General features: G+C 56.5%; 4 protein-coding genes across 4 annotated transcripts; all 4 read right to left on the bottom strand.

The window, feature by feature from the left end:
- Positions 1 to 1754: 1754 nt before the first annotated feature.
- On the bottom strand, positions 1755 to 3110 carry LTHEOB_500 (Oxysterol binding protein; the record flags this gene model as incomplete). The annotated part of the gene is made up of 4 exons (XM_035514097.1): positions 1755 to 2438; positions 2500 to 2608; positions 2661 to 2980; positions 3036 to 3110. The coding sequence occupies 4 exons, from the start codon at positions 3108 to 3110 to the stop codon at positions 1755 to 1757; spliced, it is 1188 nt and encodes a 395-aa protein (XP_035372502.1).
- Positions 3111 to 3628: 518 nt separating this feature from the next.
- Positions 3629 to 5408, bottom strand: LTHEOB_499 (Phosphoglucomutase; the record flags this gene model as incomplete). Its single annotated transcript, XM_035514084.1, has 3 exons — positions 3629 to 4938; positions 4986 to 5287; positions 5356 to 5408. 3 exons carry the CDS (start codon positions 5406 to 5408, stop codon positions 3629 to 3631), a joined length of 1665 nt encoding a protein of 554 aa, XP_035372501.1.
- A 4454-nt stretch (positions 5409 to 9862) lies between these two features.
- On the bottom strand, positions 9863 to 11347 carry LTHEOB_498 (L-ornithine n5-oxygenase; the record flags this gene model as incomplete). The annotated part of the gene is made up of 1 exon (XM_035514073.1): positions 9863 to 11347. The coding sequence occupies one exon, from the start codon at positions 11345 to 11347 to the stop codon at positions 9863 to 9865; it is 1485 nt and encodes a 494-aa protein (XP_035372500.1).
- A 1420-nt stretch (positions 11348 to 12767) lies between these two features.
- LTHEOB_497 (ABC transporter protein) lies at positions 12768 to 16805 on the bottom strand (the record flags this gene model as incomplete). Its single annotated transcript, XM_035514062.1, has 3 exons — positions 12768 to 13764; positions 13834 to 15747; positions 15871 to 16805. The coding sequence occupies 3 exons, from the start codon at positions 16803 to 16805 to the stop codon at positions 12768 to 12770; spliced, it is 3846 nt and encodes a 1281-aa protein (XP_035372499.1).
- Positions 16806 to 17978: the final 1173 nt, after the last annotated feature.

The following is a 17978-nucleotide window of genomic DNA, read 5'->3' as shown; positions in this document are numbered from 1 at the left end:
AAAACAGCCCCGGCCTGTTCTTCTAGTGATGCGGTTATGCCAGATGGACTTTGGCCGTTTCCTGCCTCACGATTGTTTTCTGGGAGGCGTTTCTGGAGTAAGAGCAAATAGCCGGCTGTCCACTGTAGATTCACAGGAACGGCACCTCAGGAGATACATGCTTTTACTTTTTTTTTTTCCCTTCAGCCGCCGTCTGTTATTATGTGTATTTTATTGCATCCATTCATCGTCTCTTGTTCTCCTTGGTGGATATATACGCTTATACTATTCTGTCACCTGTTTTTGCTCTTGTTGGGCTTCTCTATGATTATTCCGGTCTCCGGTGTGCTACTCGGACAATGAGATGGGATATCTCGACAGAATGCTTCTGCTATTCATGAATAACGACTAAAAAAACGGCTTGAATTTCGGAAACGTGGCTCTTCTTTTTTTTTTATCTTCTTCAATTCAATAACGAATAAATAAGCCTCCAAGGAACTAGGCCTTTTCCAGGGACAAATAGTAATGAAACATTTCTAGATGCCGGATTCTTTGCTGAGAAGAGCTGTGTACTAAACGTCTTTTCTCTGATGTTTGTATGGAAGTATGGGAGAAAAACTCTGAGTTGAAAGTGAGTGGTGGACGCCTTAGAATGCTCTCTCTTTTCATCATATTCCTGTCCTTCATTCTTTCCCCCCGAATCTGACAGACATTAGTAGAAGAGGGGGGGCTTCGAGATGCACATGACCAGGAAGCCAAAAATGAAAATAGCCTTCGAGACACACTTCATTGCACTACCAACGTGACTTATTCATCTATTTAAAGGTTCGTCCGCTGCCGCCATCATCCCACCTCATGACCTTCGGCCTGCTGCTACCCGGGCTTGACGAGACGTACCTCAACCCCATCCGTTTTACTTCCGAAAAAAGCCGCACTCAAAGCAGTAATGTTATGGTACCATACCTCACATCATGCGTCATGCTGCTGCGCCTTCGTTCCCCCTCCCCCCCTTTCCCCTTTACTAGTACCATTGGAATTCTGCTCTAAGCCACGATTAAAAGGGCAGATGTCATACGAGACGTGACCAACAATGGTGCGATAAATGGTGCAAGAAATTTATGCTTCCCCCCTCCCGGGGGGTGGGAAGCCTCATTCTTCGAGCTTCGTATGTAGCCAAACCAAACCCGAACTTTGCCGTTTGCTCTATGTACTCTCTCTGCTTACGAACGCGTGTGCGCTACCCTAACCCCACTCGCAAACTTAGGCTGGTTTCTGTCGCAGCATTCCTCGCCGCGAAAAGACACGTACTGGAGGCGGGAGGAAGAAAAGGGCAAAGCCAAAAAGTTTAAGAAAATCTTATTTTTCTAGTCTCTCGCAGGACAAGCACAAGGGGGATGGATTCGTTGGCGTCGTGAATGTCAATAGAAGGAAAAAGAGGAAGCGGACTAATGGAATGAAAGCTGGCTGGTGGCGTTCATTATGAATTGAAACTGTTCGCTTTCTTACTCAACTGTGGCCAAAGGACGCGCGAGGGAGGATAAGAAAAATATTACATCAGCTATCCTGGCTACTGCCGCGCGTATGGTAGGAGAGGCAGCAGTTCCAAACTATCCGTTTGATGGTCTGACCGTGTGCGTTATTGATAAACCCTAGCATAATACAAGAACGATAAAAAGAATTGCAATGTCGGACGAGATTCGAGAATGCATATAGCCCCAGCCATCCGTTCTATCGGTTTAAATTTGCAAATCTCAGCTGGTCGAGAAAGAAGAAAATCACGACGACGGGGCAGTGGTGGCCTTGGAAAGGTACTTTGCGGCCTTTTCGGGGTCGAACTTCCACACGCCGTTGGTCTTTTCGGCCTCGACGGGCTCCTGGATGCGAGCGGCGAGCTTCTCGAAGACGGGGAAGTCGTCGGTGCGGGTGAAGTAGCGGCGCTGCCACTCTCTGCCCTCCTCCTTCTCGACGCGGCGCAGCTCGCGCTGCTGGTTCTCGATGAGGCTCTTCTCGCGGCCGGTCGTGTCCATGTCGCCGGCCTGGATGGCGACGGCAACCTTCTGCCACGCGCGGCGACTCTCCAGCTCATCCTGGGTCTCGACGGGGGCAAGAGTCAGGGGGGTGGTCTTGTTGGTGCGAGCATCGTACGTCTCGACCGTGTCCTTCTTCTTCTTGATGGTGAAGGCCTCGGTCCACTGGCCATCGATGGTGTAGATGGCATCCTTCTCGGTCTTGTCGTGGGGGTACAGCGAGGCGGTGAAGCTGTTCTTCTTGCCGCTGATCCAGCCGCGACCGCTGTAGTCGATCTTGGCCGTGTAGCCCGACGAGGAGGTGATGTAGGACTGGCGGTTCAGCTCGACGTAGGGCGAACCGGTGATCAGGCCCTCAATGTGCAGCGAGGGCAGGGTGATCAGGTAGTCTTCGTCGTAGGCGTCGATGTGGAGTACGGCGTGGCCGATTTGCTGCCCGAGTGGCACAAAGCGTCAGTCAGTGCGCTCGCAGATCGGTGCTACGCTCACTTACCTTGACGTTGATGGTGCGCGAGAACGAGGCCTTCTGGCCGCAGTAGCCGGTCAGGCGCACGCCGTGCTCGTCGTTCCAGATCGAGTAGGCCGTGACAGGCGGGTGATGGCTGCAGGGCGAGCGTCAGTGGGCCCTTGGGAGCGTCATGGGGTGTTCCGTACCTGACCTGCTCGCTGACGAGCTCTGTAGTGCCGGCGGCATCCTCCCACTTGCCCAGGAACAGCTCGCCAAGGAAGGGGTTGAGGGGCTTCTTCTCGCTGCCGAGCTTCTCGCTGCGGCTGGCGTACTGCTGCTTGAGGGTGCTGAGGAACCACTTGAGCACGGCGAGGGCGCGCTCGGCAGGGTCCTCCTTGTGTGCGGGGGCGACGAAGAGCTGGGGGTGCTCGGCCCAGTACGACGAGAACTCGACGAGGGAGGTGGAGCTGAGGATGAAGGGCGGCGCGGTCATGGACGACAGGTCGCCGTTGAACGAGGCGATCGACTACATGGCCGTCAGCGAGCCGTGTTGGTATGCGCGGCGCCTAAACGAGGCCTACCTTGAGGAACGACGTCCACGAGCTCCGCGCCTGGGGCGGCACGGCCGAGGCCTCGGCATTACTGTTGGACGACATGACTGGGAGGTGCGAGATACTCGAGGGAAAGCTGAATTGGAGGAGAGTCGGGCGAGGTTTGGATGCGGCGGCCGCGGCGAGGGGCCTGTGTAGGTATGATGACGCCTGGGGCCGCTAAGCCACGCGCTACTCTACCGGTCCACACACCGCCCACCATCACGCTGGCAGCGCACACGCCCCCGATGCCCAACTCCTCGAAATGCACCCCTCTCGTCCCCCCGCTTCCATGCCTGTGGCAGATCCGCCCTGCATGCGGCAAGCCTCCCAGCATTCCACACACGTGAAAGCTAACTTTGATTAAGGATTGCAGCCTCACGTCCGAGAAACCTCCACGCGATGACGACATGTGTGCCCGTATATCTACTTTGATTGTTTTTCTATATTCCGAGACTACTGCGAATTCTCGATATACGTCCGCTGCCAAAACAAAAAAACAAGGAAATTATGCTGGAGCAATCTGAGTGCACCTATCCATTTTTATCATCACTCGTCAATCCGCAGTCCCTCGGCAGGCGCATTTAGGTCTTGACCGTGGGCTCGGTGCGGCCCGTGTACTCCTGAATCTTGAGCAGGCCCGTCGCCAGGTCGACGTTGTCCTTCAGGTACTCCTGCGTCTCGACGTCATACTTGGCGGGGTCCGACTCGTGCTTCTCGACGTACAGACGGATCGTCGCGCCGCTGCTGCCCGTGCCCGACAGACGCACCACGATGCGGCTGCCGTCGTCGAACTTGACGTAGATGCCCTGGTTCTTGCTGACGCTGCCGTCCAGGTCCGTGTACGAGAAGTCGCCAGCATCAACCACCTTGCGGCCCTTGATCGACGACCCAACGAACTCGTCCTTCTTGGTCGTGATCAGCTCCGTGACGTGAGCGACCATTTTGTTGGCGCCCTCCGTCTCACAGCCCTCGTAGTCGTAGCGCGTGAAGAAGGTGCGGCCGTACGTCTTCCAGAAGTCCTGCTGGATCGACTTGATGCTGGGCGTGGTGCCCGTCTTCTGGCCAACACCGGCGAGGATGTTGAGCCAGGCAACCACCGCCCACAGACCGTCCTTCTCACGGATGTGGTTGCTGCCAGTGCCGAACGACTCCTCACCGCAGATGTTCATCTTGTCGGCGTCGAACAGGCCGCAGAAGAACTTCCAGCCCGTGGGAACCTCGTACGACTGCACGCCCTTGGCCTTGGCAACAAGGTCGACGGCGCCCGACGTGGGCATGGAGCGGGCAAGACCGTAGATGCCCTGCTTCTTGAAGTAAGGGATCAAGTCCGAGTGGTGGGCAATGATGGCCAAGCTGTCGCCGGGCGAGACGAAGGCGTTGGCGCCGTAGATCATGTTGCGGTCACCATCGCCATCGCTGGCAGCTCCGAAGTGGATGCCCTTGGCATCGACGACGTCGACCAGCGACTTGGCGTATACCAGGTTGGGGTCGGGGTGGTGGCCACCGAAGTCGGGCTTGGGAATGCAGTTCTGCGTGCTGCCGGCCAGGCCCAGCTCCTTCTCGAAGATATCAACACCGTAGGGGCCGGTGACACCGCTGAGACCATCGAAGAGCACCTTGAAGTCGGGGTGCTCCTTGAGGAAGGCCTTGATGAGGTCGAAGTCGAAGATGCTCTTCAGCATCTTCATGTAGTCCTCAGTCGAGTGGATGATCTCGACCTCAAGGGGACCGACGGTCTGAGTGCCAATGGTGCTCAGGTCGACGTCGGGGATCTCGGCGATCTTGTACGAAGTCAGGGCCTTGGAGGTGGCGTAGATCTTGTTGGTGACGCTCTCGGGGGCGGGAGCACCGTTGGCAAGGTTGTACTTGATACCGAAGTCCTCCTCGGGGCCTGCGTCTTGTCAGCGAGCGTCTCGATGCTCCGAAGGGGGTGCGTACCGCCGGGGTTGTGGCTGGCGGTGAGCAGGATACCACCAGTGGCCTTGCGGACACGGATGACATTGCTCGCAGCCGGAGTGCTCAGAATGCCATTCTGGCCGACAATGAGCTTCTTGACGCCGTACGCCGCGCCGATCTTGGCAATCAGCTGGGTGACCTCGGGGTTCCAGTATCTGCCATCACCGCCGATGACGAGAGTGCTGCCCTCGACGCCCTCGGGAATCGAGAGGAGGATGGAGGTGACGAAGGCCTCGCTGTAGTTGGGCTGCTGGAAGACCTTGACCTTCTTACGAAGGCCGGAGCTGGGGGGAAAAGGGTGTTAGCGGAAGCAATTGGAGTTGGTGGTGGGTGGCTGCGGGGTCACACTCACGTTCCGGGCTTCTGGTCCTGGAAAGGCTGCAGAGAAACGGTCTTGACGCTCATGATTGCGGATGAGGAGAGAATTGAGGGCGGTGGTGATGCTGGTCGAGGATGAGGAAGGGGGATAGGGGAGTTGGAGGCGTTGGCCGACAGCAGATAGTGGGGTTCGTGAAGCTCTGACGCCACCCGCGAGGGGATAGCTCCTCAACACCCATGTCAACGCCACGACACTTCGTCGATCAGAAATGGGGTTCTGAGCCTTCGAGAACATTGCTGCTTGCGGCCACGCCATTCTCGCTCACCATTGACCTCTGCCAAAGCGAAAATGGCCTGGAATCTGCTCAGTCGCCAACGCTCGACACCCCTGCCACCGCCCTCGTACTCTTAATGTTCCATCCCGAAACAAGTAAGCGCGGGGCTTAAGCCACGTGAAATTCCAGGCAGACACCCTCACCACCACGAAAGGAGCAGCGGAAGCCATTCGAGGATGCACATGCTTGGTCGCGAGCAGGCGAGTGGGCCAACAGTAGCAGGTACTCTGAGCAACATGCTCAACAACCCGCAGCGCGGACATGCCACCCGACTGCAGCGTAGTCACGTGATCTGCTGAGTAAGGCACTCTGGTTCACCTTCCACGACTCGTCTACAATTCCCCATCGGGAGCCCGTCAACGCAGCAATGGCGCCTTCGCTGAACCAAGGCAAGAGCCCCCCTCAAGACGACGTCATGAAAGGCCGTTCAGTACCTTTCTTTACGAGGTCACGGTAATGACTACGCACACAGGCACTTCGGCGTGACCAACCAATATTATCAACACCAAGGCGCGACCAAGGACGGAGTCCAAGATCCCCAGGGACCGCCAAGAGCAGAAAAATAGACTTTCGACAGGTCGGAGCCTCTGACGTCCAGACGTGAGCTCGGTTCCAGAAAATTCACTACGGAAGTGATTTCCGATTGTGTGGAGAAGAGCTTGACCTCATCAATGCGATAGCGATATCGGCAAGGGCATCCAAACTCTGGTCGTACTCGCACTCCTGCAGCCACCGCAATAGAACATCGCCGAATTGATCCGAATTTGCCGCGGCTTCGACGAGATCCGCGACTGCATCCTGAGTCGTCTGTTTCCTGCTTTGGCATTGCTGACAGACCACTGCACTGGCACAGCCTCGCCCAGCCCTTGGTTGTTCGTACCAAGGGCACTGAAACCGCTGACTCTCGTGCATGATTCTGTCCGGAGAAGGTCCCGAGAGGAGATGAAATAGTGTGGGGGCAATGCTTCAATGCTTTGGTCAGCGGCAAAGGAAACATCCGTGGAACGAGTGGAGCTCGCATCAAAGAAACCAGAACTGGCCCGACGCATATGACGGCGAAGATTGTGATGCCACGGCTGCGTCCTTTTCGAGCGGATCGAGCGGGTGGTGGGTGTTGCGGGCTCGCGTCGTGAGGCGCCTGGCGAATGAGAGGGATGCTAATCAATCCATTCGATATGATTGCGCGTACAATCTGCAGCGCAACACCACGTTTCTCACATCACAGTGGAGGCAAAAGAGGGGGATTGGCAGAAAAGAGGAAGGTCGTACCAGCCAGCCCCGCGCCAAAATGATGGCGGCGCGCCACCTCCAAACCCTCGGGTCTCACCAATTTTTTTTCTGCGCTTCTTCCGGCTTCGCGCCCTGGCAGGTATCAGCTGAGTAGCTCACATGTACCTCTGACCCGTCGGCAAGCTCTCAGGAACAGGCAAAGACCAACCAGGAGACAGTCAAAACCAAGTAAGCGGGGTCAGCAGCCCTTGTAGCGGCTACAGCGCTTAGAAATCTCGTACCAGACCCAGCCTGAAGAACCCAAAGCCGAGCCTCACGTTGGTAAATCCGTACACCGAGCAGCGAATCACCAGCCACGAGCAGCCACAATGCTTCTGTTGCAAATGCGCCGACCGCAAGGCATCCTTAACCTGGACACTTGAAACGTCTCCCCCATGGAGTGGACCCACCAGTCGGCGAATAACCGCGGCATTTAGTGCTGCCGGACACAAGGCTGCGACGATCCCATATCGGAGAAGAGAGACGATCCGCCGCGCTGAGGATGACCACCAAGGCCTGATGTGCAATTGGGACCATTCCCAAAGTCGACCTCACACTCCGATGCCAGGGCGGCTCTATCTTATCATGCCCCTGTCGTTTGCTGGAGGGGGCGAGCCGAAATAGCAAGGGTACTTCTTCAAACGACAAAAGCTTCACAAACTGCTTATAGCATCGTACTGGACTATCCGAAGGCCGACGGAACCAACCTATGATTCCGCTATGAATATATCTGGTTGATAAAAGAAGTGTATTTAGATACTCTACCATTGGTCTGCGGACTGGTAATGACACATGTGGTGGTCTTAGTAGGTACCTGACAGCGAGGAGTAGGTAATGTAAATAGCATGCAGGATGTCACAAACATGCAAGTATCAAACGTCATGGCACACGGTGCTCGCAGACTCCACAATCCCCAATAAAGAAAATTAAAAAGAAATTGTGAGGCAGATCCTGAGAAATTCTGCAGAGACGAGGGCCTGTGATTTGCTCCCAAGGTTGCAACGCTAAAGCAAGAGACCCGTGCCGACGGGATACAACAGGCCTGTGTCCAAGCGGGTACGGACGGGATGGCTGCCGAGCTCGCCGACCTTAAGGCCGACCCCGTGCGGATCGGTTTACACCGGACGATACATGCTCGCCTTCCTCCGTCTGCTGCACCTGACGATATCCATTTGTAAAAGGGTAAAAAGGGAACGGGCCAATCATGACTAGGGTGACCGCTCATCAAAAGGGGCCCATGCATGGGGCCAAGAATAGCACTAGCAGATCTGCTGCCATGTACAAGTTGGCGAGACTGAAGGCCGAAGCACACCATAGCGTAAACCCGACGACGTGAGGCTAGGTACAACAACGCATGCGTCTCCACATGACGCAAAAGGAAACATCAGCGGGGACACGTCCCTGAAACCCGTTTCAATTTGGCCATTGATCCCTGTGCCAAATAAGCAATGGCATTGCTCCATTTCCTCCACACGTTGAACAGTTGTCAAGAACAAACCCCTCTTCTTAGCGATCCCAATCGAGTCCGAACCGCCTCCGTGACCGGCCTGAGGATCATAGCACCTTACGGAAGGGCGGAAAGCGGTCTCCGTTTCTTCATTCTTCACCGTAATAGCATGCACAGAAGAGAACAAGAAGGGTCGTTGGAACGTGGGATGACATTGGCCGGACCGTACTCAAGCTCCAATAGTGTATGGCGGCGCGAGAAAGCCAGCGGGTTCGCCGCCGCCACAGAAAGCGTGCCCCCCACCGGCCTTTCTTTCGCGCTGCATACCGTAATAGCTGCGAGCCACAGACGCTTGGTGCCCAGAACTCCACAGCCTAGCTCCATCGAGTACACACCATTGATTCACCATTGCCCAAAAAGGGGCAGGAAAAGCTAAGGAAAAGCTAACAGAAGGAAGGCATGTGAAGGGGAGTCGGGCTTGAAGCCCCATGCTACTTACCCGCTGCAGCGCCAGCTAGGCGGGTCCAGGCTAGGTGAGCAAACTTGATTCTCCGCCGGATCCGCCGCTGCTCACTCCCATCCCGTACATCGGGTGGCAAAGACGTAAGAGTGAGATTAAAGCATAGCCAGGTACGATCACATCAATCTCCGCTGTTATGCTCTCACTGGTAGCCTGCCTGAAGCGATGGGCCCTCACGCGGACATGGTAGGTGGCCGAAACATTCTTAGCAGCGGAATTTGGCGAGACTTACAATGCCCGCACGCATATGCAGGCGTGTTGCAGATCCAGCAGCCCCATTTTTTTTCGTCCCTCAATGCCATTCCATCTGCTTTTTTCGTCATCGGAATTGCCCGCGGTCTCCGACGGTAAGAGCGACCACTACTCGGCGACAACAAAGGAGTGGTCTGAAGTCCAGCTTCCGGGTCGGACTTAGTCGGGACCGCCGAGCAAATTTCAAAAGTCGCAATGGCTAGGTGTAGATTTCGTTCCCATTTATCCTTTGTTTAAAAAAGACTCCATACAAATAGCTATATTTTTATCAAACTGTAGAAAGCAAATTTGAACAGTCGCGAGCCCAGAAATGATAACTTGAGGACTGCATGATCCGCGTCAATCCCTCACCAATGCCTCAGGTCTAAGCCTGGAGCTGAGTCTGGTGGGAGGCGTGGTGACCGTTTTGAGACTGAGAAGCCTCCTCGTGATGAACGCCGTTGCTATGCTCAACCTGTGGACCGAAAATCGAAGAAACAACCTCCTGGCTTCTAATGGCCAAAACGGAGAGTAGGGTATCACTTAACTGTAAGCGCCAAGGCTTGTCAGCATTTAATCCCTCAAATCGTGGAGGATCAGGTCTAGAATCCCGTGGGGGTGGAGTGATATACAAGAGTACCACATCTGCCGATCCTTCGGAAGATGGGTTTCCTGTAAATGATGGAGAAGGGTGTGCGAGGCGGAATAGGAAGGTGAGAAATCAAGTTTGGCGAACGAATCACAGGCTGCTGGGAAGCGAGGTGGCGGGGGTGATGGGAGGGGAAAGCAGCAGGAAGGACTGGAGAAAACTTACACCGTGCGTCATCTCATTACAACCTTGCAACCAAATGCCAGCATCAGGGCTAACCTTGCCCTCTTCGAACAAAACGCCGTAGTGCCTGTTGACCTCCCACTTCTGGCCGGCACTGCCGCCACCGGGCATCAGCCAGCGGCTGCCCTGCAGGATATCCTCGTGCTCGTTGCGCTCATAGCCGACGGCGACGACAACCAGGTCGTAGTCGTGAACCTCCTCAGTTGCACTCTTGCGAGCGCAGAAATCATTGCTGTGGTTGTTGACCACCAGACGAACACCGCCCTTGATGACGGGGGACTGGCCGGCCTCAACAACGGTGCGGAAGTTCAGGATCCTGTGGGGCCAGTTCTCCTGGGCGCCGTACTTCATCTTCTGGAGGTACATGGTCTCGAACAGCCTCTCAAGGAGGTTGAGACGAACGACACCGTAGTTGGTGACCTTGTCGTCGAGGATCGTCTTGGTGCGGAGTTCAGGATCACGGCTGAACATGTCATCAGTCCTCTCGGGGTTGAAGATTTCGTTGACGAAGGGAGAGTCGTCGCTGGGGCGGAGGTGCTGGGCCCTGATGATGAGGTTGGTGTTCGAGTTGGGGTAGTTGGTCTGGAGGTTCTCGAAGATCTCGGCAGCACTTTGACCGCCACCAATGACGGCAATCTTGTAGGGAGCGTTGCGCTCAGGCAGAAGCTTGGGCGCAGTGTACTTGAAGGCCGAAGAGTGGATGACCTTGGGGTGGTCCTTGGGGAAGGGCTCGGGGATCTTGGCCCTGCCGCCAGTGGCAATGACGACGTGCCTGGCCCTGCGAGAAGTGGTCTCGCCGGTGACGGTGTTCCTGGACTTGACGACGAAGGAGTCGACAGCGGCGCTGTCAATGGTCGTCTTCTCCGGGACGACCTGGACGACCTCCTGACCATAGGAGGTGACGTCGTCAAAGTGGCTGGCGCACCACCTCAGGTAGTCCTCGTACTCAACACGCGGGGGCAAGAAGGTGTTCAGGTTGGTGAAGTCAATCAGCCTGTCGTTCTTGTGGAGGTAGTTGAGGTAAGTGAAGTTGCTGCGCGGGTTGCGCAGACTGGCCATGTCCTTGATGAAAGAAATCTGCATGTGGGCGCCTTCGAGGAGCATGCCCGCGTGCCAGCGGAACTCGGGCTGTTTCTCCAAGAAGGCAACCTTGGGCAGCCTGTCGAGCTGCCCCACATGGCCTGAGGCCTCAATGGCGTCGTGCATGGCCACGGCAATGCCAAGCGACGCAGGACCGAAGCCGACGCAAATAATGTCGTGCAGCTCGTCCTCGGAGGAGGGCCTCAGGTAGCTGGTGTTCCGATGCATCTTGGGCTGGGTGGCCCTGTGGACGCTGCGCAGGGGCTGGTTGTTGTGCTGGGGGGGAGTCGAGTAGTCGGCGTGAGGGCTCATTGTGTGCGGGTGGACAGGTCGAGCAAGACAGGCACTGGAGTGGTGACTGAGGAGAGTTCCGAGAACATAAACTGATATATATACATCAGCTACACTTTTTCTCCGACGGCGGCGGGGCACTCTGTGATGGTGCCCTGGCCGGCGGACGCGCGGCCATTGGCTGTTGGAGCTCACCTGGTAGTTCTGCTCTGGATAGGCGCTGCGAAGGCGGGCGAATGGCAGGGCAGGGATTTCAAAGCTTCTGGATGAGCGTGTCAGCGGCTGCTCTGGGTGAGTTGAGAGACGATGACGCAATGACTTTCTTGCGGCAGGCGCGGGGGCGGGCTACGTACGGGACCGCTCAGCTAAGTAGGAGCACAACGACAACAGAAGTCGCAGCAGCGGCAGGCTGGGGAGCAACGCTGCAGTCGCGGCCGCCTGGCGTTTTATGCTCGCTGCCCGCGGAGCGCTTTCGCCCGGCTCGACCCGTCCGCCAAGGGCCCGCAGGCAGCTCGAGGCGCAGGCAACGCGGTCTCAGCAGACCATCGGACGAGAAGTTCCTGTTAGCAAAGCGCATCGCGGTACTCGTCCGGCGGCGCAACCCACAGCTAGCCCAAAGGGCAGCCGCTGGCGATGATCTGAATCAGATAATTATTAGATAAGATTAGCGCGGTCGGCGGGGTGGGACACGGCGACAAAATTTTTCGACGTGCAGGGCGCCTGGCGCGAGTCGGGCGCTGGTCTGGAAAGAGCAAGTGCATTGCGAAAAACCGCGCGTGCCCTGCCGTGCCCCTGTTCATCGCCGAGCCTCGCTTCGCCTCCCAAGACATGTCCAAGCCCGGCCCACCACGCCTATGTTGGATACAGTTATCTGATCCGTTTCCCGCTAGCGCGCCGAGTTTCGGACCCGATGCAACCGTCCGGGGGGCAGCCACACACGTCTGCCCGCGCTAGAGGCACACACCATAATCCGTGACGTCCAATTTTTTTTCTTTCTCCTCGAGCCGAGGTTGCAGTCTGCCGCCCGGCCCATGGCTGACAATTCCGCCGCTGTCACGTTGTGGCGAACAGCTGCCTTCACGTTGCAACGCATGCTGCACGTCCCGATCAGGAAATCACTGTAGAACCACGCACTGTAGATCAGGCACAGCACCCTGATATATGTATAGTTGCTGCGCGGCGTGGGTCCCGCCGGCTAGATCACAGTAGCTGTATTACAATCCTACGGGCTGACGCGTCCATCTGTCTTTCTGTGCCGGCTAAGCGCGTTTTGTCTCTTGAGCTGGAAACTTTTTACTCCAAACAGCCGGACGCGCAACGTATTTGCCTGTTCTAGACAACCAAGTACTCGTTGTGTGAAATGAAGAGCTGATCCCTGCCGTGACGCTGAACCCCACCACGCCTAAACGCCCTGCTGGAAGCACTATGGAAGCAAGCCTTATCAAGTCAGCTGCTGCGTCTCGACCATGCCCGAATAGATGCCCCCTTGCGCAACCAGCTCGTCGTGGTTGCCCTGCTCCACAATCCTGCCGTTCTCGAAGACGAAAATCCGATCTGCCTTCTGCACGCTGGCCAGTCGGTGCGCTACCATGATCGTGGTTCGCCCCGACGACGCGGCTGCGATCGCCCTTCTAACCTCTTTCTCGCTCGTCGCATCCAGCTGCGAGGTAGCCTCGTCGAGCAGCAAGATCTCCGGGTCTCTGATAAGTGCCCGTGCTATCGCTAGCCGCTGCCGCTGCCCACCTGATAGTCGGCCCCCGTTGGCGCCCACCTCGGTGTTGTAGCCTTCTGGTAGACTCATGATGAACTCGTGCAGCGCGCACATCTTGCACACTCTTTCCACGTCTTCCCTTGTCGGCGTCACCCCGGGTCTCGCCCCCAACGATACGTTGTGCATGATGCTTCCAGGGAACAGGTTCGGCTCCTGCTCGACAAGACCAATCCTCGCCCTGTGCGAGTAGACCGGTTTGTTTTTGATGTTCTCGCCATCCATGAATACGCTGCCTGATGTCGGGTCGAAGAAGCGCTCGATGAGAGCGATTGACGATGACTTGCCAGCCCCGGACCGTCCCACGAATGCGACATATTCACCCGCTCGAATCGACAAACTTATGCCCTTCAGAGCCAGAGTGTCGGGTCTCGAGGGGTAGGCAAGACTGACATTCCTCAGCTCCAGCGTCCCTTTGCGCCCAGCCTTTGCTTTCTCAGCCACGTTGTCCGACAGAGAGCTTGCGCTCGTTGTGTTAGGTTCGTCGACTATGATCGAGGGCTTTTCGTCGTGGAGTTTGAAGACGTTGCGTGCCGCTGACTTGGCGCGGGTGATCTCTGGGGCAAGTGAGAACATTTGGCCAGCTGACTGTGCGGAGAATAGAAGCGCCGGTAGAACGATGAAGAAGTCGCGCATGCCATACATGCCCTCGCGCACTTGCCTCGAACCCCTGGCGTAAAAAAAAAAAAATTAGCAAAGCTCTGGTGTGATTATCATCACCTAGGTAGACCAAACTTACCACCAGTAGGCCAGGGCATACACAAAGTACGTGATGGAGAGCGAAAACGCGAGCAAAATGTTTCCAATCAAGGTGAACTTGAGACTCTCTTGGTAAGGGCCCTGGATGGCCTGCTTGTACTGCTTGAATACACCGCGCTCTCGCCCAAGTGCAGAGACAGTGCGAATGGCAGCGCAAGCCTCAGAGGCCAAAGCTGCAGCATCGTTGTAGGCAGTCTCGTGGCGCTCTTCCGCCATGGACAGGACGCGAAGTCTGAAAAAGCCCGCAACGAGCATAATCGGAACCGCAGCAAGTAACACGACTGCGATCTTCCAAGCGACAACGTGGGCGAGAATGATCCCACCGCAGATTGAAGTAGTGACCGAGAAGATCGTGCCAATGATGACGCCAGAAAGACCGCTAATGTGTCCAGCATCCATGCTCAAGCTCGACATGAGGGCATGCGATGACCTTCCTGGCTTCGAGAACCAGGACACATCTTGCCTGAGGATGTTTCTGAGTGAAGTGTCCTGAATACGACAGAGAAGCCACTGAGAAACGACACCGAAGCAGGATCCGCTTGTCATATACGCGCACAGCGCGATGAGAGACAAGATGAAGAACATCAAGCAAAAGAAGTTGACTTGGCTGTCAAAATCGGGACTGTTAAAATCGGTGTTCAGAGTGGACACGAGGCTGCCGAAAATGATTGCCTCGCCAATAATGATACCTCCGCTGCACATGGAGGCGAACAGTCCCAGCATTATGTACAGGGTCTCCGGTTTGCTGAGAAGAAACGCTCTGCGTAAAACTTGGGCGATACTGAATGGCTTGGAAGGCTGGCTGGCTTGCGATGGTTGCGCTTGTCCGGCAGTAGGGATTTCAGTGTCTTTGTCCATCTCGGTGGTCATCGGAGCGATGCTGGGGGTTGCTGTTATCGATGACGTCTTCGAATCCAGGGGGCTCTTATCGAATTTTTGAGCCTCAACTAGACGGCTGTAGGTACCGTTCATCTCGATAAGGCTCTCGTGTGTGCCCTCTTCGATGAGATTTCCCTGCTCCATAACCATGATCTTTGCGGCGTTCTTGATCGTAGCTAGACGGTGGGCGACAATGATAGTCGTTCGACCGGACACAGATGTGGCTCTATCCAGAGCTTTGAGGACCAGAGCTTCGCTGGTGGCATCCATGGCACTGGTGTATTCGTCAAGGATCAGCAGGGAAGGGTTTCCAACCAGAGCTCTCGCCAGACAGATCCGTTGCTTTTGACCGCCAGACAACGAGGTGTGGCCCGAACTTCCAATGGCAGTATGGATGCCATCTGGGAGAATGTCGAAGAAGTCGCAAGCCGCCTCCTGTGCTGCTTCTTCACAGCGTCGGAGAACTTCCTCATCGGAGAGCCCGTGGTCTTCATCTAGCCCGTATTTGATGTTTTCGAAAATCGTGCCGGAGAAGAGAACTGGCTCTTGGTTGACCATTGAGATCCGAGAACGAAGTCCACCAACGTTGAATCGTTTGATGTCCTTTGAGCCAATAGTGACCTTTCCCGAAGAGGGATCGTAGAACCGCAGAAGAAGGCCAGCAACGGTGGACTTGCCGGAGCCAGAAGCACCGACGATGCCGTTCACAGCACCGGGCTGGAAGTTGAGGTTTACGTGATTCAGAACCCTCGCAGTCGGTCTTGCAGGGTAGACGAAAGTGACGTTCTCAAAACGAATGCCACCCGCGAAGTCAGATGCGTCAGGAGTCTCGCCATCTTTTGCATACACATCGATATGTGGATCTGCGTGGTCCAGGACCTCGAAAATGGATTCACCGGCGCCTGCTGCCATGGCGAAAGTTTGGATGAAAGGACCGAACTGGCCGACGACAAAGGAGGCGTCAAGGATGAGGAAGACGACCGCATAGATTGTGCCAGCACCGCCATCTGCGCCCCTATCTTCTTGAAGTTTGGTTCCATACCAAAAGGCAAGGGCATTGGCGGAGTAAGCAGTGAAGTATACACATCCAAGCATAGCTGCTCCTGCGATCGACTTTCGGACCCCAATCCGGACGGACCTTTTCAGGAGTTCGAGGTATTCATCGGCCAACTTGTCCGCAATGCCAAATGCTTGAACCACCTGAACGGCTTTCAAGGCACTCGATGCGATAGCAGCAGCGTTCTCTGCAACATCTGCCGAGCTTTTCTGCAGTTTTGCGACAGTTTTCGAGCCGAAAGTGATGATGATGAACATGGTTGGGATGACTGCCACCAGGAGGATTCCGGTCAATTGGGCATCCAGGATGAAGCCGACAGTGAAAGCGGCCACGAAGTATGAGATTGACTGGATGAAGAGGCCGACTTTCTCAGAGGTACCAAGCTGCACGGTCTGGGTCTTTTCCGTGAGAATACTGGTCATGTCTGGCGCTTCGACATCGAAATAGGCCATTTCCATTCCAAGAGCACGCTCGACAAGTGCCTCCCGTAGTCCGCGGGAGGTCCTCTCACCGATGATGCCCCAGCACACGGCCCATCCCCAAGTGACGACAAAGTATGCCACAGCAACCCCGAGCAACTGCGAAATGCGGACGGCGAGTTCGTGTTCTGACGGCGGGAAGGCATCAATGATGTGGCCAAAAATGACGCCAATCAAGGGCAGAGGCACGCCAGCGGCGATGCCCAGAATTACACCAGCGATGAGGATGCATCGGTCCTGGAAGCTCTTGAGCGGTCGGTAGAGCGAGAAGTAGGACGTCTTGAAGGGATTGAGGCCAGCAATGCGTCTGAAGAATATCTTGGAGACACCGCCAATCTCAGCATGCCAGGCTCTCGGCTGAGCAGTGCTGAGCGAGGTCACGTCCATGTCTCGGCGCCATTGGGAGTCGCCGGCGCTGACGTTTCGGCTATGACGCGCGTGTTGGGAGCGGGTTTCTCCAGCAGAAGGGTCGGCATCGTTACGCGTACGGACGGGTTCGAGAGCCGTGGGCTCTGGCGGTACAACAGAGGCCTCCATGGGGATGTGAGATGGAGGAGGAGGCGTTTTCCCCGGATGTCCTTAGCAAGAATTTTACGTATAAGGGAACTGGACCTCGGCCATGTCTTCTAGAAATGGCGATGGCTAGGCCAGCACAGCTCAAACTCCGTTCAATCCCAAAGGAGAAACCGGGGATGATCAAAGCCTTGGTAAGCTGGCAGAAATTTCCGGCGGGATGAGGACAGCACAGAGTCAAGGTCGGTGAAGCGGGAGCAAACGGCCAAGAGAGAAAGCCGGTGCCGGTGGCGTTGTGCCGCCTCCGGGGCGGCGCCTTTACCGATGCTGGGGCCATGGTGACAGTCCACGGCTCGCCGACTGGGCCGGGATGCAGGGCTCGCCATCGGGCGGCACTGTACGAGCTGGTGTGCATGGAGGTGCGAATCGACGCCAGCGGACCGCGCACGCACGTAAGGGCCGGCGCCAGCGGCGCGACCCCTGCAGTGTGGGGCTTATCAGATCCGCCTGCTGGACTCGGCCTAGGGCAAAAGAGGCTGCAGTTAAGCCTTTTGGGGCCGTGTTTCCGGGCGCCAAGCTCGTGGAAGATTTTGCATGCTACGTTAGCCCGATGGTCGAATTATCTGATGATCAGATGAGATTTCCGTTGACACACATGATCCACTGCGGCGTTTGGTGCCCGCAGGTTGGGTGCCCGCGTGCCGGGGCTGCTCGCGTGGGCGCTCCGATGGCGGACCATGTCGGCGGGCATGCAAGAGCGGCGGACCAATTCCTAGAGAGGAAGCCTGCATGATGATGGCGTGCGGAGGTGTCACCGGGAGGCCACGGCAGAAACGGCGTCCCAAAGCGAGGGTGCGGCGACGAGACGAGACGAGAGAGCGGGCGATGCAGTGCGAGGCGGAGCGAGGACAGAGCGCGGGCGGTGGCCCCGCGGCGGCCGACCCTAGCGGGCGTGGGCCCCAGCACGGCATGGGCCACGGCGAGCATCGTCATCGACCACGACTTCACGCGCCCGCTCTCCTCAGCATCCGGCACGCCTGGGCGCCATGGACGCGGCCGCCAGCGCCCTCATTATACATCGCCTGTGGCCGCAAATTATGCACCGCTGAGATCCCTGGGCCGTGATTCGCTGATCCCACTATCCCGTCGGCCGCCCGTCTCTATACTTGTACCACTTGAACGCGCCGTTCCTCCCGC

The sequence above is a fragment of the Lasiodiplodia theobromae genome (genome assembly GCF_012971845.1).
Source record: "Lasiodiplodia theobromae strain AM2As chromosome Unknown scaffold_1, whole genome shotgun sequence".
Taxonomy (NCBI): domain Eukaryota; kingdom Fungi; phylum Ascomycota; class Dothideomycetes; order Botryosphaeriales; family Botryosphaeriaceae; genus Lasiodiplodia; species Lasiodiplodia theobromae.
Note: the sequence above shows the minus strand (reverse complement) of the source record. Positions and strands in the feature narration are given on the sequence as shown.